We start from the raw sequence: 22,977 nt of genomic DNA, 5'->3' as shown, positions 1-22,977 counted from the left end.
CATCGCTCCTGAGCTTGGAGGAGGTGATCCTTGAATATTACCCAGCTTTCTTGGGCCCCTCTTCCCTCCAGGGCTTGGTCCCATGGCACTCTACCAAGCAGATCCCTGAAGAGGCCAAAGTCTGCTCTCCTGAAGTCCAGGGTAGTGAGCTTGCTGTGCGCCCTCCTTGGTGCCCTAAGGATCTTGAATTCCACCATTTCATGGTCACTGCAGCCCAGGCTGCCCTCGAGCTTCACATTCCCCACCAGCCCCTCCTTGTTGGTGAGAGCAAGGTCCAGTGTAGCACCTCTCCTCATTGGCTCCTCTATCACTTGCAGAAGGAAGTTATTATTGATGTATTCCAGGAACTTCCCAGATTGCTTATGCCCTGCCGTGTTGTCCCTTCAACAGATATCGGGATGGTTGAAGATTTCTTGTGTTCTGTGTAGTGTTAGAGTCCATTTACTCACGGTTCTGTACCCAGCTTCCTGACCCTAGACAGCAATACCGTCAAGCTAATGGTAGGGTTTCTGCTGAAACTTCACAAGCTTGCTGGCTGAGAGGGAATAACAACCTTGCTGTGCAGAAATAACTGAAGCCCACAAAGAATAGCAGGAACCTTTGGTAGGGGTGATCCATGAGCTTGTTTCCGCAGTTGGTCTATGTGAGCTGACATGTGCAGTTCCTGTTTGGTTGGGTTAGTCTTGCCGTTTGGGACAAGCCGTAATAAAAGGTAGTTTCTAAAAAGGGACTCCGACTGTTTTAGGGCATGGAAAAAACCTCTCAAACATAAAAGTGGTGATAGCTTACTGAACTTCACCTCGCCTCATCAGGTAATAGAGGGGTGTGATGGAAGTCTCTAAAAACAATGAATGATTGACAGGGGATCATGAAATAACCACATACCTTTAAGTCTGTGAACAAAAATACGTTATCTTTTATGAATACGTGGGGAAACTTGTAAACTGACAAAAAACTGTCATGTAAGAGTATGACTTAAAATACAGAATTTATTGCTGTAGGATTTTATTGAGGCCAAAAATGCATAAAACCGTGAAAAATGAGGGGATATTTTACATGGGTAACTAAATGTTAATAGTTCTTCCAAATTTACATTAAGCATTCTGCTTCAAGGCTTAAGGCAGTCCCCAACTCTGGGAGATTATGGGGTTTCTTGCACCTTTCTCTGAAGCATCTGACATTAGCCTCTGTAGAAGACAGGATATTGGATTAAAAAACAAAGCCCAGTCTCATCTGCTATGCCAGTTTCTGTGTTCAAATACTCACTGTCGATAGTGGCTTCTGCAAAATGATAACATTCTCTTTTCAGTTGTTAAAGAAACCCAAGGCCTAGCATCTGCATTGAAAGTTTTAAGAGCAAATTAGTCATTCTCGAGAATTTCTCCCTTAGCGGTATTACTGAGTTCCTCGATTGAACCATGCTTGGACTCTGCTGCCCGGCTGATCAGACGTGGCTTTGAGTATCCGAAGCTTCAGTGTGCTCTGCGTTGGCATCCCACTACCAAGAAAATGGTGCCGCTTCACTGCGCAAATGGATGCCCGGAGTCCCTTTCTCTGTGCCAGAGATTTGTAATAAATGCAGGTCTAAAAAAAGGTGGATCTTCATTCTTTATGGAAAAAAGATAGTGTATTTGAGAAGCTTGCGTGTTTTTTGCTATCCCTTTAACATTTATGGAGATCTTGGGTATTAGGCTTTTAAGCTGCTTTGTTGAAACTCATTTGACAAGGACTTACACAGATGGTGCTTTACTTTCTGTCTGAAATGTGGCGCTTCTTAATTTCCCTTGGGTCATCTCTGTGAATCTGGCTAGAATTTCTTCAATGGATATTTGTCTCCCGTATCTCTGACTTGTTTATCTGAAATAAAATTTAGTCTGATAGGAGCAATATGTGGGTGTCTTTAACTGCAGGCAGAGCTAGCACACTCAATCATTCTGTTTCAGCCCTGGTATATTCAATAATTACTGTATGTACTATTAATGCATCTGGTCTAATATACAAAAGCAATAAAATACTGAAATCTGCTTCTCTTCAAAGCAGACTTTTTTCTATGCTGACAGTATATTTCTGAAGACGTAGGAAAATATGATTAATTAAAAATGTAGTGCATGACTAGACAAGGAGTTTTATGAGATGCTGATCTGTCCTTGACCTGGCTTAATGCCTAGTATTAATGTTGGCTATGAAAACCTGCTGTATGGACACTGGCATCCCAAAAGATGCCATGGCACCTGAAAGCTCCAAGTACATCTTGGGTTGGATTGTGGTGCACACACAGGCAGCAGTTAAAAGATAGCATTCATTAATCTCATCGACTTTGATCTATCTGCCAGGCTGTGTGTTACAAATAGACAGCTACTTAAAATGTTAAACTCTTTGCTTTATAACATCTATTAGTGAAAGCCGCCACTGACGGGTTTCTTAAATGCTGTGGTCCAGCGGCTGGGGTGTCTGTATGGGCTGCTTGCTCGTGTGTTGGAGAACACTGCTGCTAGGAGCATCACCTGGTAGAGTTTCAAGCCAAATGAATACCCCCAAAAAGAAGCAGGAGGAGGTAAAAAATGACAATGACAGGTCTAAACAGAGGCATGCTACGCTGAAGAGGTTAGATCTGTGACCTGCCTCTTAAGTCCCTTTGCTGACGTACTGCTAGAGATGACGTCTCTGAGAGTAGGCAGCAGAGCTGGTTGGGTGAGTGTCTGCTGACCTACTTCAGCCAGAATGACCCACGTTAGCTTAACCTGGTTACGGAGTAGCCCTGTTCACCTTGCTCGCTTACGGCTGCAGTGGGTTAGCAGGTTTGAGGGGGCAGTAATCCCCAGCAATAAGCAGCTGAGGGTGGTGATATGTTTCTTTGGTATAGCTGGATCAGGAAGAGTAAGTGTGCTCCCAGCCTAAGAAACGGAACAGGCTGTTAATACTAAATCTGTTTTCAGTAATCCAGTTTTTGCAGAAGTGAGTCTGACCCACCTATAGAAAATATGCGCATGCAGAAGTATCTGGTCATCTTGCAGTCGTCTTGTTGAAAACCAAAGTCTTGCCTTAACAACCAATTCAGATCAATACCTTATTGTCCCACAAGGGTTTATATGAGGTTCTACAAAACACTGTTTGGGTGCTGTGTGTTACTTTCAAGAGCCCTGTGTTGGCCGCTTGATAGCATTTAAAGGTCTGATCCCAGAAGAGGAGGATGTAGGAAAAGGTTGCATTGTTCTGCATCAAAGAAATACGAGAGTAAATAGTTTCAACTGTTTAAAATGGAAGTTACTTACACAAAATTCTGGGTTTACTAATAAAAGATTTGTTTTCTGACTGTCCTAGGCTTTTGGACAGGCCCATACCAACCACAAGAAGGTAGCAGCAGACGGAGAGAGCAGAGAGGAGACCTTGATTCAGGAATCGGCTACCAAGGAAGAGTACTACATGAAGAAGGTTATGGAGTTGCAGACAGAACTGAAGCAGCTGAGAAATGTCCTTGCCAACACCCAGTCTGAAAATGAACGCCTTAATTCTGTTGCACAGGAACTGAAAGAGGTGAGTGAAGGCGCACAGTGCGCGCCACAGCTTGTATTGTGGTTATGTTTTCCTGTGCTGTGTAACCAAAATAAGGAATATTCTTGAGCTGATCGATATCTGCTTAATACTGGCAGCTACTAAGATGGGTTGTCTCTCCGAGACTTCAGCAAGGTGATACAACCAGCCGAAGCTGTAATTCAGCAGCACAGTAAACCCAGCTTTCTGGTTCCATCCACTGAACCAGCCTGTTGTGGCCACAATGGTTCTGACCCAGTACAAATTCACTCTGCCTTGTTCAGATACCTACTGGTTCTGCAGTAATGCCTGTATTGTGTCCCAGCTCATTTGACGGACATGTGACTGTGCATCTGGGCCACGCTGGTGCTGTGGGTACTGCACATCAGTACCTTCAGTCCGAGAACTGCTGCCTTAAAAAGCAGAGGAATCTGTTTAGTGCAAGCGCAGAGATGCTTTGGATGTACTTTTTCTGCCTTGCTCCCAGTACAGATTTTCTTGCTGCAAAATATTTGGGGCATGATTTCCCCTTTTATCACTTTTTCCACCCTAACTTCTAAGGATGTGGGAGCATAATGAAACACTGAATTGCACAAAGGAGTAATAGTAAAGTTTATAGTCTTGTGTTTTCTCTCATGAAAGTGATGGCTTTTACTTTTTCATAGGTTGCTTAACTTACTACCTCATAGTACCTTTGACTTTTTATTGTTTTAGTATTGAAACTGCCTATTTCTGAGGGGAAATAATCGCTGAAAAATTGACTTAAAAGTTTAATTACTTACGAAATCTGTAGCTCAGCAGGAGTCTCTGTGGCACTGATGCAGAAAAGATTGTTTTGAGAGCTCAAACCATTGCTTAAATTTAGACTGGGTAGAAGTTACAGAGACTGTAAACCACAGATGGATGTGGTAAACAATCCGCAATTATTACTCATGAGCTTTCTTGCACCGTCCTTTGAAGTGTTGGGTATGAGTCTCGACTGGCCTCCCCTGCCAGGAGGGGAGGTTATCTAAGAGCCCATGTCTTAATCTCAATGTACGCTACATGACCTCAGCTGAAAATCAGAAGTGGCTGATTTAACTTCTTTGGGACATAGTAACAAATATGTGGATAATACTTGGTAAAATTCGTGAGGAAATGTGGGTTACTTCTGTGGAGATGTGGGGGTTCAATAGTACCTCTATTTGGGGTACGACAGAGAAGGAGATTTGTAGGGCAAACTGTCAGAGGTGATCAAACAGGCCAGTCAAGCTCTTCTTTAATTTCATGGGTCCTGGCTGTACGACAACAGAGCTGGAATCAGGCCATGTGCTCTGCTTAGGCAAGGAACCAGTCCCTGCAAGCACACACAGAACTCTTGTCTTTATTTCCTAACGTTTAAGAACAGCTTAAAGGAAAAGTTCCCCACCCCAGAGGCAGCATCGTGTCCATAAGGGATTCCAAACGCCGCTCAAAAGCGTGCTGGTCGGCAGATTTCAATCCAGCTCCCTGCGTCACTGCAGCTGGAGGTGATTTTTCCTTCTAGATACTGCCATGTTTCAGCCACCTTTGCTTGGAGCTGCGTTTTGCTTTACACAACCCTCAGATGAGCTGTCAGTTTGCAAGGTTTTAGGGTGGGTTTTTTCTTGTGCTTCGTCCTTCCACCTCACCCACGCACCCTTGTGCACAAACGCGCTTGTGTGAGATGGACCGAAGTGAGAACTGAAGATTGCAGGAAGAGGCAAAGTGGGTGGCGTCAGGTTTCTTGTGAAGATTTTTGGGTTTTTTTAAAGACTTTTTTTAAGCTCTCTTTTGCTGAACGGGGGAAGATGCATTTAGTTACTTGACTAGAAATAAAGGCTGATGATAATTAACTGGATGTGACTGATTTTAGACTTTGAATGGAAACTGAACTCGGTTAAAGAAAAATAAAAATCCAAACTTAATGTGATAACTGGAACCTTGCAGTTAGGGGTTTCTCTGCATGTCGCTTTGTGTCATCTCAGTGCCTGCGTTCTCCTTTCCTTCCCTTTTTTTAGCCTAGCTGTTTCTTCTGCTGCTGGTAAATTGTGGTGGGGTGAAGAGGTGAGGAGGAGAAGAAGAAATGGCTTGAAAGTGTTAGTGTTAAAATGAAAACATCTGGGCCAATTGACCATGTGTGGTTTGGGGTCCCTTTCCTCTGAAGATGCCTATTTGTGTATTGCATTTTGGTTTGAGAATTGCCTTATAATTACTGGTAGGGAACAGTGAGGCAGGGTGTGTGGACAGAGATACCAGCCTTCTCCTGGCCCACAAAAAAGCCAAGTCAACATGACCATCTTGAGGGACTTGGCTTTTCTCTTGTACAATGCATCACAAAGCGGCAGAAGTTCAAATAGTTGCTATTTCACCATTGTTGTCCAGGTAAGTGGAAACAGGAGGATATGCACAGGCCTCCTGTGATGATTTATAGATCTAATAGGAAATTTAATTTGAAAGCACTGTGTGAGAGAAATCAAGGAGAACTTGTTGTGGCTGTTGTAAGCTAGTGAACAAGATAAGCAGTGTGGTTTTCCCCAGTCCCTGTTGTTGTGTTTAGCTTTAGACTGCCTCATGGTAAAAGTTTCATGTTGATATTAGTCCAAGGAGATTCTGTGCTGTGAAGAATGCTGCTGCAGTCTGAAAGTGTTGAGGATGAAGGTGGAATATGATCTACTGTTTTATACCGCAGAGACATAGTGGAAATTCCTTCCTTCATTTTTTTTGACTGCTGATGAAAGAAAAACTACCGTGGCTCTTCTCCATCTTGTTGTAGAGAATGTTTGTAGGCAGATCTAGTCTTTATAGTGTGTATTTTGGAAGTTCTGTATTATTGGCTATTGAGAGAACTGACTTGCAAGATATCTGGGGAAACAGGAAACTTTACTTCCATTTCAACCATTCTGGATTTGAGCCAGATAAGAGGAAGGATGTGGAAAATGTTTGATTGTGTGTCCTCTGGCCAGGCAGAGGGCTCCTTCTGTCAAAGCTAAAAGGAAGTTTCAAAGAAAAAAAAAAAGTCAGGAAATCAACTGAGGCTGAATCTCTGCTTTATTTTTAAGGGAGATTTGCTTGTCAAGACTGGCTGCACAAGTTTTTATCTGCTGTTTTGTAGCTATCTGATAGGATATAGAATTTTACTGTTGCTGGGGCGTTTTTGAAAAAAATCTCTTCAGTCCTTAGTAGTGGCACAAGGAGGGTGGTCAAGTGCATCAGGCAGCAGCTCCTCTTGAGATGCTACTGGCAGTAGCGGTGGTGGTGGGTTGAAACCAGATGTTGCCCCACACCGATTGGAATCTCATTCAAGACTGCACGTTTAAGATCTGTCATTCCTTTTGTGTCTTCTCAGGACACTTGCATGGAAGCAATGAGTTGTTTTTGGAAGAAGAGTGGCATTCGGTACACCTGGAGTTGCTGTAGCAGACACGAATGGTTTTGACGCTTTCTGTTGAATTATCCAACTTTGGCGTGTCAAGACAGGCCGACAGGGTGGTTACCGATTATGAGTTTTACTGCTGTCATTAGCTAGCTCAGCAGCTCCTGTGTCCTGGAAGAGTCACTGGAAGGAGTAATTGCTCCTGAGTAACTGCCAATTGCCATTCCTTTTTAATCTTCTTTCATCTCTCCTGTTTAGTGGCACCAGAACAGATTTCATAAGGTGATTTGCCTGTGAAGTCATGAGGTAGCCATGCCCAGTATAGAGAAGCTGAAAAATAAATGAGTGATTCTTTCCCAGGAAAGTAAAAGGTGTTCTGATTATGTACACTAAAGAAGGAAATAGATTTTAATGTGTGAGCTTTTATACATTAAGAAAAATAGCTGCCGTGTCATGGTACAATAGCATGTACTAAATAGCATGTTAAAAAAAAAAACAACAACAAACAAGTTATCAGCAACATATAAGTAATTTATTGCTCTGAGGCTACAAAATGGAAGCTGTTTTTCTGAGGTTTGTTCTGAAGAAAATTTCTTGTTCTGCATTATCGTCTAATAGGCTTTATCAAGAAAGTGTGTGTCAATCTGAATGATAATGAACACCACACAGTGACTTGGCCCTGCTATACGCAGGGGACTCTCTCCTTTTTTTCTGTTGATAATGCTGGGATTTTCAGCTCTGTCACCAACACAATTGTTTATCCTGGGGGCTTGTTTGGTTTTTTTTTTAACTCTAGAGAAAAGGGATACCCAGCATGTAGATCTCTGTAGAGATCTGTCAGTTTTATTCCTCCATCCTTGCCTCACATTGGAGGAATTGGTCATGAGTTTGTTTTTCCAGAGGCCCAAGTGACTCTAACAACCTTCATGCTCTAGTCAAATCCTGTAAATAATTTCCTTAATTAAGTTTATGGCTTATGAAGCTCACCCATACTCTCAGAGTAAACCCAAAAACTAACCAACCAGCTCTGACATCTTTATTCTTCAGTGAAGACCTAGAACTTGGTCTCTGTTGTGGGTAGCCAAATGCTTCACTGAAGGACACACAGATAATTGCCAGCCCTCTGATTAGAACAGCTTCAAACGGAAGCTGATCTTCACTCACTGGAAACATAAGACGCACTGTATTAGATCAGGCCACTCCAACCACGACTGCCTTACAGGTGCAGTAACGCAACTGCTTGCAGTCATCTCTCCATATGCTCAGACATAGCAAGATTACAGCTGCTTGTATCAGCTTTCTGGGCCTTGCAGTTAAAATATGTGAACAGAGGTGGAAGAGACATTGCTGGGAAGCCCAGGACACAGCCTGTTCACAACATTTGACTGTTCTAATTGCTAGCAAGTGTTTATTTTTTGAAGTCAGTGTTTTCACCATGGTAGGCCGTTAGGTTGGTTGGTTGCTCAGAGTGATGATGGCTGACAATTCTTCTATAAATACACAGTAATCTGATTGCTGAAGTTCTCCAGGCTTCCTTAACATCGTCAGTGAAGGAATAGTATTCCTAAAGTTATGCTTACACTTCTCTTTCCCACTAGGATTTATAGCTAAGATGCTGAATAGTCCTTTGTGTTGCTTTCTGTTTCTCCCTCTTGAACACACTGGTAACCCATACAGGAAAACGCACAACAGATCTCCCCTGCAGCCAAGGAAGGAAAGCCTCCATGTTCTGCATTCCCTAAAAGCTGTATCACGAGCCATGCTTAAAGAAGGCATAGGTTTTATTATAGCAGAGAATAAGTGTAAACAACATTTTATTGTGCTCTAAATTACAGACTGTGTGCTACTGGTAAGTGGCCAAAAGTGTATTCAAGTAGTTTATTACAATGTATTCTAGATTCGAAGTCCTATGGTTCATGTAGTCTGACCTGTATTCTGTATCAAATCAAGAGGGCTCTTTCTTCCCTTTTTAAATAAGTGGAGGAAGGGGGGATACGTTTTTGATGCAACGAAATCATATGAAATCCTCAATGTTATTGCTGTAATATTTCTGGATATATTGCAAAGGTCAAAGAAGCTTGAGGTAATGTCAATCATATAGCAAAAATATGCTTGTAGAACACTTATCTTCTGTGCACACTTGCACACTTGCATGGTGTAGAGTAAATTACCTTCCCCATTCTGAATAGTGTCTAATCTGTAATGTTGCATATGCAGGTGAACAGCTTAGAGAAGGGAAAGTGCTGAAAGTTTTATTGTCTTTCATGATAAGAATCTTTGAGAAGAAAGAAAGAAAAAAATGCTTAATCTCTAGAGGAGTTCTTTCTAAGCAGAAAGGACAGTAGCAGAGGAGGATTTGCAGCTTTTGGAAGCAGAAGGGTGAAGAGTGGAAAAAGAGGTCAGAGATATGAATGTCATTAAAATGGTGTCAAATGCAGAAAGAGGGGGGAAAAGGCACGTTTTTCATGGAGAATATGACTTGGAGCAAGGGGAAGGAAGATGCCTTTAGTCGTAATATTTGGATTAATTGGAGTGAAGGAGGCTGAAAAGCTCTGAAAGTTGATGGTAGAATTGGTTGCTGTGGAGCAACGGAGCTTGGAGTTTTGGCAGTGTAAGAGTTTTGGTTGCACTGAAGGAAGGTGTAACAGCTTTTCTAGAAACCTCGCCTCTAGGAGGTACAGAGAGTTGGAGACCCCATGGAGGCAGAATGAGTTGAGAGAGAAACTCTTCATGGTCACCAAAGAAACAGGAGCAGGGTTGTTGATCTAGAGAAAGAGGCGAGAAGAAGACAGAGGGCTGGGGTGAGATGATGGCAAAGAGCAGGAGCGAGCTCCTTTTGTTTAAGGAGCTAAAATAAAAAAGTCATCTCTTCATTGCAGAATATAGTGAGCTTTGCTAGAAAGCCTCTGTAGCAGGGCTTTGTGGGTGGCTTTATGCTTCAACGAAATGAAGCTGCCTGAGTGCCAGTATAACTACCAGTGCAATCCAGAGGTGGCCAGGGTGGGACAGGTGGACGCGGAGGCAGGTGGACCAGTTACACGGTCAAGTTGCTGGAAAAAAAAAATAAAAGCAAGCAGAATTGTGTAAGAGAGCTGAGCGCTTTGCATAAACTTCTATAAAACCAGATTGCAGGTGGGTGAGTCATGGAGAAAAGGATATTTTATTTAAAAAGAAAAAAAAGTAAAAAGCACAGCGTTTCCCCCTCTCTGCCTGGTGAGTTGCAAAGTGTGACCTTCAGAGGGTCGCTCTGCTCGGTCATGTTGTGATTGTCGGGTCTGCAGGAGTGGCTGCAGGGTTGATATCGCACATCACTTACTGCCATTCCATACGTTGTATGGGAAAAGCTGCAGGAGGTGCATTTGCAAATTGTCTTTTTCGCCCTGGAAGCTTGTAGAAATCGATGTGTTTATCAGCACTGAATTTGGGAGTAAGGCAGCAGTGTGACACGGCTTTCAGTGTAACCCTCTGGGGATAAAGGTGGTTCTCCCCCATTTCTCCTTGTTCAGGGATCCCGTGGCAACCCTTGACTTACAATGGAAAAGCCTCTGAGCACAAAGGCTCTTGCAGAACTGATTACCTGTGGATTTTTAGGTCCCTTCTGGGCCCAGGTGTAATGCTCAAATAATACTCCACAGCAGTGAGTAGAAGATAATCCTTGATTCATTGCTGGTTTTTTGAACTGTGCATACAGAAGCATATTTGAATAATGCTAAAATACACTGAAAGAGTTATGTCTGCAGTGAGCAGTGTAGCTGGAAATCAGCTGCTAAACGTGCTCCAAATGTAAAAGTGGATTGGTAAAGCTCCGTTTCTAAAAGCAAAGCAGTGACGAGCCTGTTCCTTGAAGGAACAGGATTCCTGTGAAGGAACACACATTTAATGTGAGGACTGGATTTCTTGTTCTGTACTGTGTTGAAAGAATTAGAAGGGTCACAGTGTGAATAGTTTTCTTTTTCTTTTTTTTTTTTTTTAAAAACCTGTCTTTTGTCTAGTGCAGGAAGCTCAAAGGCGGTGATAACAGTACGACAGCAGCATGCTGCTGCATGCTGGCTCAGCACATTGCAGATGGCTGCAGATGGCAGCTGTTTTCTTCCCACCTTTTTATTTTCATTGAAGTGATTTTTATACCGACAGCTTCCTTTTTTTTTTCTTAAAGAATGATGAGAGCTGAGTATTTTTACAAAAAGGAAATACTGCATGTCGTTTGTATCCGTTTGAAACATAATAAAAATCCATTCCAAAGAAGATGAATTGTCGTGGAAATTCAGTTGATGTGCTTTGCACGTATTCAAGGAGGCATCTGCTCATGATTTCTCTATTGTTGTTGTGCACTGATATATTCAGAGGAAAGATGTTAACAACAGCGTTTCTCTTGCTGTAATGGTTGCTGCCTAGAAACTCCGTGTCCAAAAATGAATTAATACTGAAAATGGGGGCATTGAAAGTGACCATTTGAACACTGTGTATTTCAGATCTTAAAGAAATATTAAAAAGAATTCTTGTTCTTCTGACATTATAGAACTCTAAATATGATTCTCAAAGTTTCAGTTACAGTTAATAGATACTCTATTGCTTGGGAATTAACGTGGTAGCACGCTTGCTGGGGGATCTTTTCGTTGTTCTAATTAAATTGCTGGGTGCCTATCGGTGCTGCGGCAATAGTAGGATGAGTCTTTCTCTTTAGTCACGGCTCCTCGTGACCTTCATTACGACCTTTAGTCTGCCCAGGGTTTCTGCATGAGCAGCGGGAGGACATATAGCTTGTATGCAGCTATAATCTTTTAACAGATGTAAAATCAATATGCACAATTGAAAGAGTAGCTGGAAACGCTCTAATCAGTGAAACAATGGCTTGAAGTTACTTTGCAAACTGTTAATTAAAGAGGCCCCCTCCTCCCCCGCTGGGTGAAAACTTCCGCTTTACTGGTAGTGTGATTTTAGGAGGCAGAAGCAGGGAGATTGCTTTGTTTCGCCTGTGCTTGGCACTGCTTCCATTAAAGTAGGTGACCCCTGGCAAGCTATCCAAGCAAGATTTGTTTGGGTCAGATTGGCATTTTTTGAAAATAGGAAAGAGCGTGTACTACAGTGTGCCTCAAAGCAGTACTGTAATATGCTTGGGAAAAAAATTCCTTTGTTTCACCTAGTAGTTCTGTGCTGATAGACTGTCTCAGAACTGCACCCTGAGATTTATTTTCAAGTCACATACGGTAGGTTTTAAGAACGTGGCTTGTAACAAAACATCGCTTGGGCAGAAGCACAAAGAGCCAGCTAGGGGATGTGCCTGTAGTATCAGAAATGACATTGCGGTGCTGTTGCCGCCCTTGTGACTGTATCAAAATACATTCTTTTTTTTTTACCCTCTGTTTTGGTTTTCAAGTTTAGTTTTGATGTACTTTTACTGATACTCCTCTTTATCTTTTTTTTTTTTTTTTTTTTTTTGGTGAAGTAAGTTTGGGGTGGTAATGCATCAAGTCTTCCTCCTCAGCTCCCCATAAATGCCCACTGGATCATCTGCAGTTGAAGGAGGGGTCCAGATTTTTTTAATTGACATTGCTTGGTATTCTCTCCCTTTATTTCATTAGAGAGTGTAGCTAACTCATTAACCCCTGCTACTTTTTAGCATTTGATTCCCCGGAGGGAGGTGTCTGCTGCTGTAAAAGTTGAGCAGATGAGAGAAACCCAGGATAGCTGGCCAAAGCTACCTGTCCTCCATGGCTCAGGCTGGCACTGGTCTGAGCTGTTCCTGATGTAGCCAGGACTGAAGGGGAAATACTGAAGGAATAACCAGGTATTGAGTAATCGCATGCAATGAAATCCAAGCTGCTCCTGCGTGGGGTAGCTTAGGTCTGGAAGCTAGAGAGGTATCCTTGGTTTTTCGTATCTGGGTTATCCTGGCCCTCCATTGCTGTGGGGATTGAAAAGATGACTGATTTCAACCTGATAAATGACTAGTTTGGATCTGGTTTTCGAGAATATCTAAGGAAGTTCATGGTGTTAGTTGTGTGGCCAATATGAAAATAGTCAGCAGCTCTAGGAGCTACATTTGTTGGGACAGCTTATGGCTAACTAGCAATATAGATGGTCGTGTCAGCACAGGCACTGACAACTGCTTCCAAGAATTGGATGCCACCACTTCTACTGTCATGGTATTTTGCCCTAAAATGCAGAATCGAGAATGGAGACTTGCCCTTTTTGTGTCTTAATGATGGCAATGTATGTTCTGGTGGTTATTCTAACAAAGTTGTTTGATCTTCACAGTGTCTCAGCCATTTGAGTTCAGAGGAACTTGGACAAAAGCTCTTGTGGGAGGAAAGACTAGCAGGGATCAATGAACATAGCTTTTTTTCATAACAAAGGGACTCTTCTGTTTTGCTGCTGCCAGTTTTGCCTACATGTAGATTTTTATACAGTATAATAGTGTGATTTATCAAAATATTTCTTTGGGGAAATAATCCTTCTTTTAATAGAAAGAGGGCAGTGTGATACTCTTATATGGCCAAAGATTGATTCCCCCTCCCCCTTGCTTTATGGAAATATAGGTCAGTGGGCTTATAACAGGCACAGAGCGTGCACTTTGAGTGTGAGTGGACAAAACACTATCTTGCTAATTACTGGTACACAACTTCAGTGTACCGTATTCTGCGCACAGAACTTGTCTGCTCCCTTCAAAGCATGTCCTGCAAGGAGGAGGCTGCTGTGGCGTAAATACATTCAGAACAACTGCCCCTGTGGTGTTTTTGGCTTTTCAAAGCCTCTTGTAGCTGTAAGATAAGAGTCGAGAGACAAAGGAAATCTCTGGAAACAGCATTTAGTCATTGTTTGAAGAAGATCCAATTGCTGTGTCCCCACATCTGTTTATTTCTGTAGAATACAAGCTAGATGTAACACACTGTCTGAAGTACAACTGTGAAAAGAGAAGGAGATTTCATAATGTAGTCATAATATATATGAAGTAATTGTATTAAGTCATCAGAAAGTTATTAAGTCTGTCCTGCTAAGTGGTAAACAAGGCTGCTGAAAGAAAATCCGAGCTGCTTGGGTCCTGCTCCTGTTGTAACCTACAGTTTGTTGGAAAACAGAAATACAGGCTGTAATACAGCAGCAGCTGGGGTTATGCCCATACTGATCTCCCTCTACTCCATCCTTGCTTTCCATCCCTCTTCACTTGATCCTTTTCTCTCACCAGAGGTTCTGCCTCTAGTTTAATGCAAGTTATACACAACAACTTCATTGAAAAAATTTGCACTAGAGACACTTGCAATTCGTGCAGTCTGTGTGCAAGTTTGTCTGTTGTGCGTGAAGTGTTACTAGAAAATGTTGCTGCTAGATTAGAAAACAACAACTTTGAATTGGGAACGCTGAGTGATGCCGGTTTGGCAGTGTGAACCATGCTAGAGCCTGGCTACGCTGGTGTTAGGAGCTGTTCCTGCAGCCAAACAGATGAAGACCCTGGCTGAAGCTGGCTCTTTGTGTGAGTGAAGACTGGTAGGACTATGCCATTAGCAGATCGTGCTCAGGAAGAAGAAGAGTTAGGAAGGGTTTTTTTATCCAGAATCACAGTATAGAGCTTACTGCATCCATCAGTTGAGTGGTTTCCTACAGCTGATGAGTGCTGGAGTGTTTCTGACCGCCCCAGGCAGCAGAAGGAAGGCAGCTGCTTCCAAACGCATGGGCGGACCTGGCGGATATTCCTGTGGGTTGGACTGGGGATGGGTGTCACTTCATGAATTGTGCCATGTACCTCTCATCCTTGGGAGCTGCCAGGCATCATCTTCACCTCTGCTGTACTCCAGAAGGAGTACTATGCCTGTAAAGGGAAAATCTCTATTTTTCTTTTTTTTTTTTAATCCAGCCTCTGTCAGGCTTCCATATGATACTGTTTAATATTACAGCATTTTCCTTTGTTCCATGGCATTTTCTATAAAGAAGTACCACTTTCATAATCTAAATGTAAGCAAAATTTTTCATTCGCCTCTACTACTTATAAAGTGGTATCATAGGTATCATTAATTTAGATAGATAACTCCTTTGGGATTTAGTTCATTAAAATTGAAGTAGTGATGGAGCTCTAAGCCAGTGGTTTTGAGATGATTGTGTCTTGGTAGGATTGGGTAGTGTAAACTAAGCACTTTTCACATCCAGGAGATGTGGTACCTTGCGAAAATAGGCCACTAATGCTGGGAGTATAAATTTAGCCAAAGCTTTCATCTCATGCTTTACATATAAATTAGTTATGGCCAAATTAAGTCAGTAGGAGACCTCTAATCTTTGATAGCTGTACAAACTTTGACATTTTGTCAATATTATTTTAATTGTAGATTCTTTTAAGTCTGACAGATTTGTGGTATCTAGTGCTGAAGTCGCATAAACTTGCTCCTGGCCTGCTGCCGCAGTATGCTAGTGTTAAATCTGCCCAAGACAGACTGTCACTGCTGGAAACAGTTAATGGAAACTTTAAAATAGGCCTTTAATATTAGAGTAAGAAATATGAGTAAGAAAATAAATGAGCCTCCAACAGACCTTGTAACAGAGGAGGGCAGGCTTTAATTAACAAGAGAAACTTGTACTTAATGATTATTGAAAATATGTGGTTGGTGGACATTTCTGATGAGGCAAACTTAATGTGGATTTGCAAAAGGACGTAACAGCAGAGTAAAACTGCAGTTTTGGACTGCAGGCACAGAACATAGAGCAAAGTGTAGAGTAGTTCTCTAATATCACTGAAGTGGGAGCTTTTTGGTTAATAATTATCACTGATTAACTGAAGGATGTTAAAATCAAAAAATGAAAGTAACAACAAAAAAAAAACTTGACGAGGGAGAAAAGCATTTAGAAGTTATCAGTGGGCTAGAAAAAGCGGTTTATGGAAATACTACAACATTAGACTTGTTTTAGCTCGGTTAGGGACAAGCGAGACTATTCAGGACACCGACTGCCGTGATGACAAGGAAGGGTCTGATGGTGTTAGAAGAGATTCCCTGCCACTTCCCCACCAGGGTCGCCGGCTTGTCACCGCTGCTGTCCCGAGGCTGTTCTGTACCTGGCAGCATGGGCAGCAACTGCTCTGCAAGACTTTCCCGGCTTGGCAGTGGTTGGGGCACAGGGCGTGCGGGTGCAGCAGGCTCACCTGCAGCCCCTTCGGCACCCATTCGGGACCAGAGTTGGCTCAGCTCACTGGGAGAATCATAACACGTAGGTCCAGCAGACAGCGAATTGGCACCTCACCGAAAAAAGTCCCTGTTCTGATGAGGGCTGTTGTAGATATATTGCGAGCCATATTCCAGCAGCATGGTTGCTCTTGAGAGGAGTGTCTTCATGAAACCAGCAATGTAGGCCAATTTCTAGATAGGGAAATTGGTCTGGTTTGAGTTTGCTACCAAATTACCACAGTGGATTGACTCTTCTAAGGCACCTGGTGCATAAGAGGAGTCTAGATTATATGCTTCAGTTGGGAAATGAAACCCTTTCAAGAATCTGAAATCAATTTCAGCATCGCCCATCTCTGCAGGCGATTGCTTGGGGACACTGGGTGGCAGTGACCCTTCTTAGAGCTGGGCTTTGCTCCACCAGCCCTTCTGGAGGTAAAAGACGACAGCTATCTAAAAGTTTATTGGCAGGCCTTGGAAGGGTTAAATGTTTTCTTTGTGGCAGTGAAGGACATGGAAAGCTGCCAAGCATTTAGATTTGAAAAGCAGCTGGAGTTTAGCTGCTCTTAGCAAGCAATTCAGTGCAGGAAGGGGGAGACTAATAATAACGTTACACAGTGCCATTCATAACACTGTCGTTAAGTTTGGGTCAGCGTTTTCCATCCAGACTCCCACGCTTGGCTGGAGCCGAGGTGCAGAGCCCAGGCCCACCCGCCGCCCCGGCGCTGCAGGAGGACAAGCCCAGGTCTCCGAAGAAGTGCAGCTCAGAACGCACAGAGGGAGCAGGGTCCCCTCTTGTGCTCCTGGAGCTCAAAAATGGCTGTTTTATAGATGATGAGATCACTGTTTGGAAACAAGACCGTTAACAGTAACTGACTTATTCCAGTTTTAAAATGGGTTATTTTGGATGGATTTAAAAAGTTGTCCTCCGATCTCAGAGACTTATCAGTGCTCCCAGCTTTTGATAACAACGTTCATTCTAGTCCTCCCAGCTTCTTCTACACCATTGATCTGTTTGTTTCTGTGAAGACATTGCACCACTGCTGCTGCCTGTGTGGGCTTGCGCCAGTGCCAGACACCTTGTGTTTAGTGCCCAGTGGGCTACAGGGCAAAGACCACCCCTTTGGGTGGGCTGGATTCTTATGCAAGGAACTTAAACAAGAGTAAGCGGTGTATTGCTCGTTCCAGCCATGTGTGTGCAGGTCTTAACCCTCCCCATGACAAAGAACAGGTTTGGAGAATGTGCTTTGGATTTGATTCTGGGTTGGATCAAATGTTTGAACAGATAGTTAGCAAACAACACCACCTTAAGTAATAGGACATTCGTACTGTAGCAAGGCTTAATGCTGATTAAGTAGTTACAAGAGATTTAAATGGCTCCAGGATATGCTGTAGTAACTGAGTTTCATCTTGGGTCTCTCTAATATTGTACAGAAAAGAAATCCATGACAGTGCATTTCTTTTTTCTCCAGTGTTTCAATAAACCCATCCTTAATGTCACAGCTTCACAAAGCTTTTTTTTTTACTGGTTTGCAAAAAAAAAAATCAATAAATCTTGAGCTGAGTACATGAGTAGGGTGGTGCCCCAGCATTAGTCACAGACATATGTATCCATAGTAAGATGCTTTGTCATGGGGTAGGTGTTTGGATAATGAGAGGACATTAAAAAAAAAACCACAACCAAAAACCAGGCAATTGCACACATTTGCTACCGAAGTTTTGGTGTAGTTGCACATCATACATGATGTTCCCAATAGCTCTGAAGCATTAATGGAAGAGTTATGATAAATAGCTAGTATGCTCTTTTCCCCACTTTCTGCAGGAGGATAAATGTGCTGAGTTGCACATGTTCTACTTCCTTTTCCCTGCCATCTCTAATTTTTGTTCCCTGGAGGATATTTGTCACGGAGTTCAACCTGACTGTGCTTGGGAACACTAGGCATGTCTCATGTGAATTAGAGCTCTTCAGATTTGTCTCCTAGTCCAAAAAATAAAAAGTAAGACTGCAGCTTTGGCTAGGAAAGAGAAATCAGGTCAGACTTGCTCAGTGGCTCCAAATGCATAAAATGGGCATACACCTGGCCCAGGTGTAGGAAAACCTCGAAAGGGGTGAGGTGAGGAACTTTTTTAGTAAGTTCTTTTAGCATTCGTTGCAGAACAACCCCAGGTGCTAACACAGGTGTTCGCGGTGCTGTATTTGGGAGGCTTGTATCATGCTGCTGAGCTGTGCTAGGAGCTGCCTGCAGTGGCGTTTGAGCGTAGTTCGGATTTCTGCGAGCATGCTGGGGACAAGTGCTGCACTGGTGGGCTTGGAGCTTCTCGCCTGCTTTCGACCGCAGTTGTCACTGCTGAGGTTTAGGATTGGTGGTTTTTTGTTGTTGTTTGGTCCTCCCCCCCACCCCCCCGTTCCCAGAGCAAAATGATATTTCAGAGAGGCACCTGAGAAGGGAGACTGACTGGAGTATGAGTCATCTCTCTCAGGGGTTTTTTGGCTCAGTAATTTTTTTCTGTATGAAATGCAATTAAAGCTTGACTTTGCTTTTGAAAACACACAAATGAAACACTATTTCTTCTGCTTCTTCTAAGTGACCACAGTGCTCCACCTTCCTCTTTCCTTCCCTATTTGTATCTACCTCTGTCTACAGTCACACCAAGGCTTAGAAAGTCGAGCAGCTTTTCAGCAGATAGACCATGTCACGGCATGACTTGCAACAAAAGAGTGGAGAGGAGTCCAAGCTACAGTTTAGCATAATATCTACTTTATTTTTCTCCAGTGGGCTTGTGTGAACAAGACACCAAAACCACTTGCTATAAATTTCGGAAAATACTGTCTGACTGATGCAGACAGTGACTTTCTCTACTGGATATGTGGTCTGTCTTTTGCAATATTTCTTTTGAATGCATTTGTGTTGTAAAACGCTTCTGAGAGCATGCTAATTTTTCTGTCACTTATGAGAACTGTTTTCTTAGTAATTTCACGTGCAGTGTTTGGAGAAGAGGACACAGGTACTGGATACAATTAGAAAAAACAAAGGTTTCTTTCCAAAGGACAGTCCATTTCTGTTGTGTAGGGCCGGAGAGGGATGTCTGTGGCTCATAAACTGAATTGAAGTATAAAAGCTATGATAGTTACATTTGAGTAACTCAGTGACTGTTGTATGTCAGTGGGAATAGTTGAATGCTGAACAAATGTCACAAACACAAGTTCGAAATGGTAGTTGTTATATGGGTTTTTTTATATATATATATATTTATATATAAACAGCTACAGGTATAGCTGTGCCTGGCTCTCAGCCTCCACTAGAGTTGTTTTTATTTCCTGGTATTCAATGTGTGGGATATGTGTGCGTATTGTGATATAGCCTGAATTTTATACAGGGGTTGTATGGGAAATAAAACTGCTTCTTTTCCCAAATTGAGGTTGCCTGAGCCATGGTACCTACAGGTGTTTTATTTATAAAGCTTTCCTCATACAAAGGAACATCTTATGCTGCACCAATACGTGTGCACATATGATAACATAGGTGCAGGTGTGACTGGAGGCAGTTTCTCCTGTGAATGGGGAAGCAGAGCCAGGCCACCATGGCATTTCTCCTTTGCATAAATAAATAACTAAATAAATGTTTTAATACTATTTTATAGTTCTACTGTAAGAACAGAGTGGGCAAAATTGTAGAAACAAGGAGCTCCTGTAGCTCCTGCAACTGAGGAAGATGAGAGAGAGAAGGCCATCGTCAGGAGGTGCTGCCGGCCATGCGTGGCGGCTGGTCTGCCTCTCCACCCTGAAAGCATCTGCCCATTGCCAGGGATTGCAAACAGCCTTGTCACACAGGTGATCCTTATTGCAGTAGTGAAAGTACAGGTTTCCAAACCTTTTGTTCATATATAGTAAACAGTTGGATCTAATGGAACTTTTCTGTCTCTTTTTCTCCCAAATATTAGTGTTTTGTTTTATAACTATAATACAAAAAAAAAATTTAAGAGCCCATAACTTGAGGACTAGGGGAAGATTATTTTTGGTTTCTTATGCAATCTTAATTTGGCTCTGTTCTAGGAGCATTTTGTATCCCAGCCCTTCATTACACAGTTATGTGATACTTTGCCACAGGACCCCAGCCCTCACAAAGGGGACAGTTACAATCAGATGGGCAGCTGTGAATTTCACACACAACTTGCAACTGCTGGTCTTTGTAGCCTAAATAATGTAACTTGTTAGTTGTCTTAATGCCTCGTGATTGACTTGAAATTTTCTTTTTGCACATAGAAAAGCTTTATGGTCCATATTTTGAGTTCTTAATTTCACCATTGGTACCTGGGGTAGGTGATGTAGCTTTGAGGTTGGTTTTTCTGGAGTGACAGCTGTGAGTGTGAAGGCAGTGCTCAGAAGAACAGTGGCTGAAGTGCCTCCTTCAAAAAAATGCTGAAGGAGGCACTAAGTTATGTAAATGAGGATTAGTCTTCCCAATTTTCATGTTGGTAATTAATAAATTGTCTAGGAGATGATGATTTATGATTATTTTGGTGGACTTGGCAGTATTAGGTTAACGGTTGGACTTGATCTTAAGGATCTTTTCCAACCTAAATGATTTTATGATTTTCTTCTCCCCACAGAAACAGAATATATATGTTGCCATCCTTTCTGACTGCACTGTATTTCTTCCAAAGAGTCTGCACCCTTTTTTGTGAATCCTTCCCATGAAGAACACGAGGGAATGATCATATCTAGAGTATTTATTGCATGAAGCATTAAATCTAATCCTAGAATTAGTAATATATTTGGGCAAACTAAGTTTTGACTCTTGATGATGATAATGACATGTAAAACTACATGTGAGCATGTTTACTACAGCGGGGAACCCGAACTGACCCGTGACCTCACGGGCTGGTGGAGTTCAGGGTAACAGAAACCATGCTAGTGACACAGCTTCGCTTGCAAGATCAGTCTCTGGCTGGTGACCTGGAGGCTGAACTCTGGTCAGGCTGTGCAGTGCCCAAAACAAAGGAGGGAATCAGCTACCTGAGTTTTTTTTTTCTCAATTAATTTAATTCTCAGGGTCAAATTAGACGTGACTTCATATGCTGGGGTGTACTGGAAAAGTAGGTGCTAAGGAGCAGGCTTTTGGCAGTGAAGAAAGACAGTAGTTGTGTTTTTGATACGCAGGCAAGGGCAAATTCAAACTGGTCCTGAGGAAATCCCTGCTATTTCTAGCACTGGTGCTGCTCGGAGGGGCCCCTTGCAGAATTCTTCTGAGGCAAAGCTGAGAGGATGAAAACGCTGAAGACAAGCTCTCTGGCAGCAAGAGCAGGATGGTCTATGGCCTTTAGATCGGGCAAAATCACTTTCAGATCACAGTCTTTTCCTGGGCAGGATGGATCGGAGGCTTCTGTGTAGCGGGAATATTCTCTGGGTTGAGAAGTTGAGGGGTTTTGTCAGGTAGATGAACACTCAACGGGATTTTATGGCCATCAATTCTCCACACAGTGGTAATGGCATTTTAAAGTGCTATATGATTCGCTCTGGGTGGAGGTGTGACTTTTCATACAGCTGAGAGCCTAGCCTGGCATGCCCTTGTGTTCCAGCTCCCCCTTCTCCCCTGTGCTCAGGGGTTGCTCAGGGCAGAGGAGGAAGGAAGAAGCCACTAAGCCACTGAAGCAACGAGTCACAGAAGGGTTCAAACTCGTCCGTAGGTCAGCTCACCTTTCCTATAGACTTGAGGAATTGTAAAACACCACCTGTGAGAACATGTGCAATGTATGTGTGTCTGTCTTAAAATACATGAATACCACTTTCTGTATGGGTAATAGAAAAATCTGATCAAGGAAGGATATAGTAGCTTCTGTTTCCTGCAGAAAAAATCCTGCCATTTGGTCAGTTATATGAGATAGCATGGCACCTGATTTAACCTTGCAGCTTGCAAGCACGCACATTTATTTGACAAGAAAATGCTAAGAGCAAACTGAATGTACAGCTTGCTAAACAGCCAATAAATCTAGGTTATATCTTCCTTCCCCGGTCAGGAAACAAGGGAGCTATTTTTAAATCTGGCCTTCCTGTACACATTGAAATAGAATAATTTTTATTGTGCTAGACAGAGCATGACAATACTTTCACATTAAATAATGAGCTCTTACTGTTGCTCTGAATTAAACGGGCAGGACTGGACAGAAACCATTCTTTCTCCAAAAAAGACCGGTTCCAGTGATTTCTCCAGGCATTGACCTCTGCAAAGATTAGATCATCCAGGGAGGAAGAGGAGCAAAGCAACCTGAATGGTGGGGAGAGAAGCCAGTAGCTTTGTGGGAGGTCTTCCATTGCATTTCATTTACTCGGGAACAGGGAAAATTACAGATAAGATCTCCTAATTTGTATTAAACAGTTTGATGCAAGAGCCTTTTGCAATCCTAACTGTTAAACAGTTTGGATTATCTGGCTAGAGGCTCTTTCTGCCGAAGGCAAGAGGTCTTCATTGCAGTTGTTAAGGGGAAGTTACGATGTGAATTCATGTCAGCCTGGAGCCTTCAGCTACCTGTGGCGCATCTTTCCCTGTGGCCCTGGGTTTGTGCAAAGATAGAGCCAACACTTGCTTGGGTATGGAATATGGGATGTAGTAACTTTTCATTTGCATGGTTGTACTGTAGTGTCTGGTTTCAGCAATTAATGTTTATTTCAGCTTCTCAGTGTGCCGGGAAGTAGTGCTCTTCTCTTCATTGCTAAAAATAAGCAGACAAGTTTATATAGTCTAATCTCTCCCTGACATGTGAGGGAGCTATAATTTAAATTTATTGGTCTTAACAGTTGCAAGTGATTCTGTGTTTGTGTTCAGAACGTGCCAGATTCAAGTCTTGGCATATGCTCCTGCAGCAAACATTTCCCTTATCTCTTAGCTTTCTGTAGGTGCCTGTTTATACCTGTTGTATGACTTCTGT

General features: G+C 42.6%; 1 protein-coding gene and 1 long non-coding RNA gene across 3 annotated transcripts in view; one reads left to right on the top strand and one right to left on the bottom strand.

Annotated features, from left to right (window-relative positions):
* LOC103924117 overlaps positions 1-21,710 on the bottom strand; it is a 23,738-nt gene extending 2,028 nt beyond the window's left edge. The window contains exons 1-2 of the long non-coding RNA XR_663971.1: positions 21,699-21,710; positions 20,504-20,507 (exon numbers count right to left, since the gene is read on the bottom strand). This is a non-coding gene — a long non-coding RNA (uncharacterized LOC103924117). The remainder of the gene's footprint in view (positions 1-20,503; positions 20,508-21,698) is intronic.
* BICD2 (bicaudal D homolog 2 (Drosophila)) overlaps positions 3,326-22,977 on the top strand; it is a 45,319-nt gene continuing 25,667 nt past the window's right edge. The window contains exon 1 of one of the 2 annotated variants that reach the window (XM_009332580.1): positions 3,326-3,534. In XM_009332580.1, the coding sequence (XP_009330855.1) occupies positions 3,424-3,534 (111 nt within the window). In that variant the 5' untranslated portion in view covers positions 3,326-3,423. The remainder of the gene's footprint in view (positions 3,535-22,977) is intronic. The other variant, XM_009332579.1, reaches the window with a different exon arrangement.

The sequence above is a fragment of the Pygoscelis adeliae genome, unplaced genomic scaffold (genome assembly GCF_000699105.1).
Source record: "Pygoscelis adeliae isolate BGI_AS28 unplaced genomic scaffold, ASM69910v1 Scaffold349, whole genome shotgun sequence".
Taxonomy (NCBI): Eukaryota; Metazoa; Chordata; class Aves; order Sphenisciformes; family Spheniscidae; genus Pygoscelis; species Pygoscelis adeliae.
The sequence above is the reverse complement of the archived record's forward strand: the minus strand, read 5'-3'. Positions and strand labels throughout refer to the sequence as shown.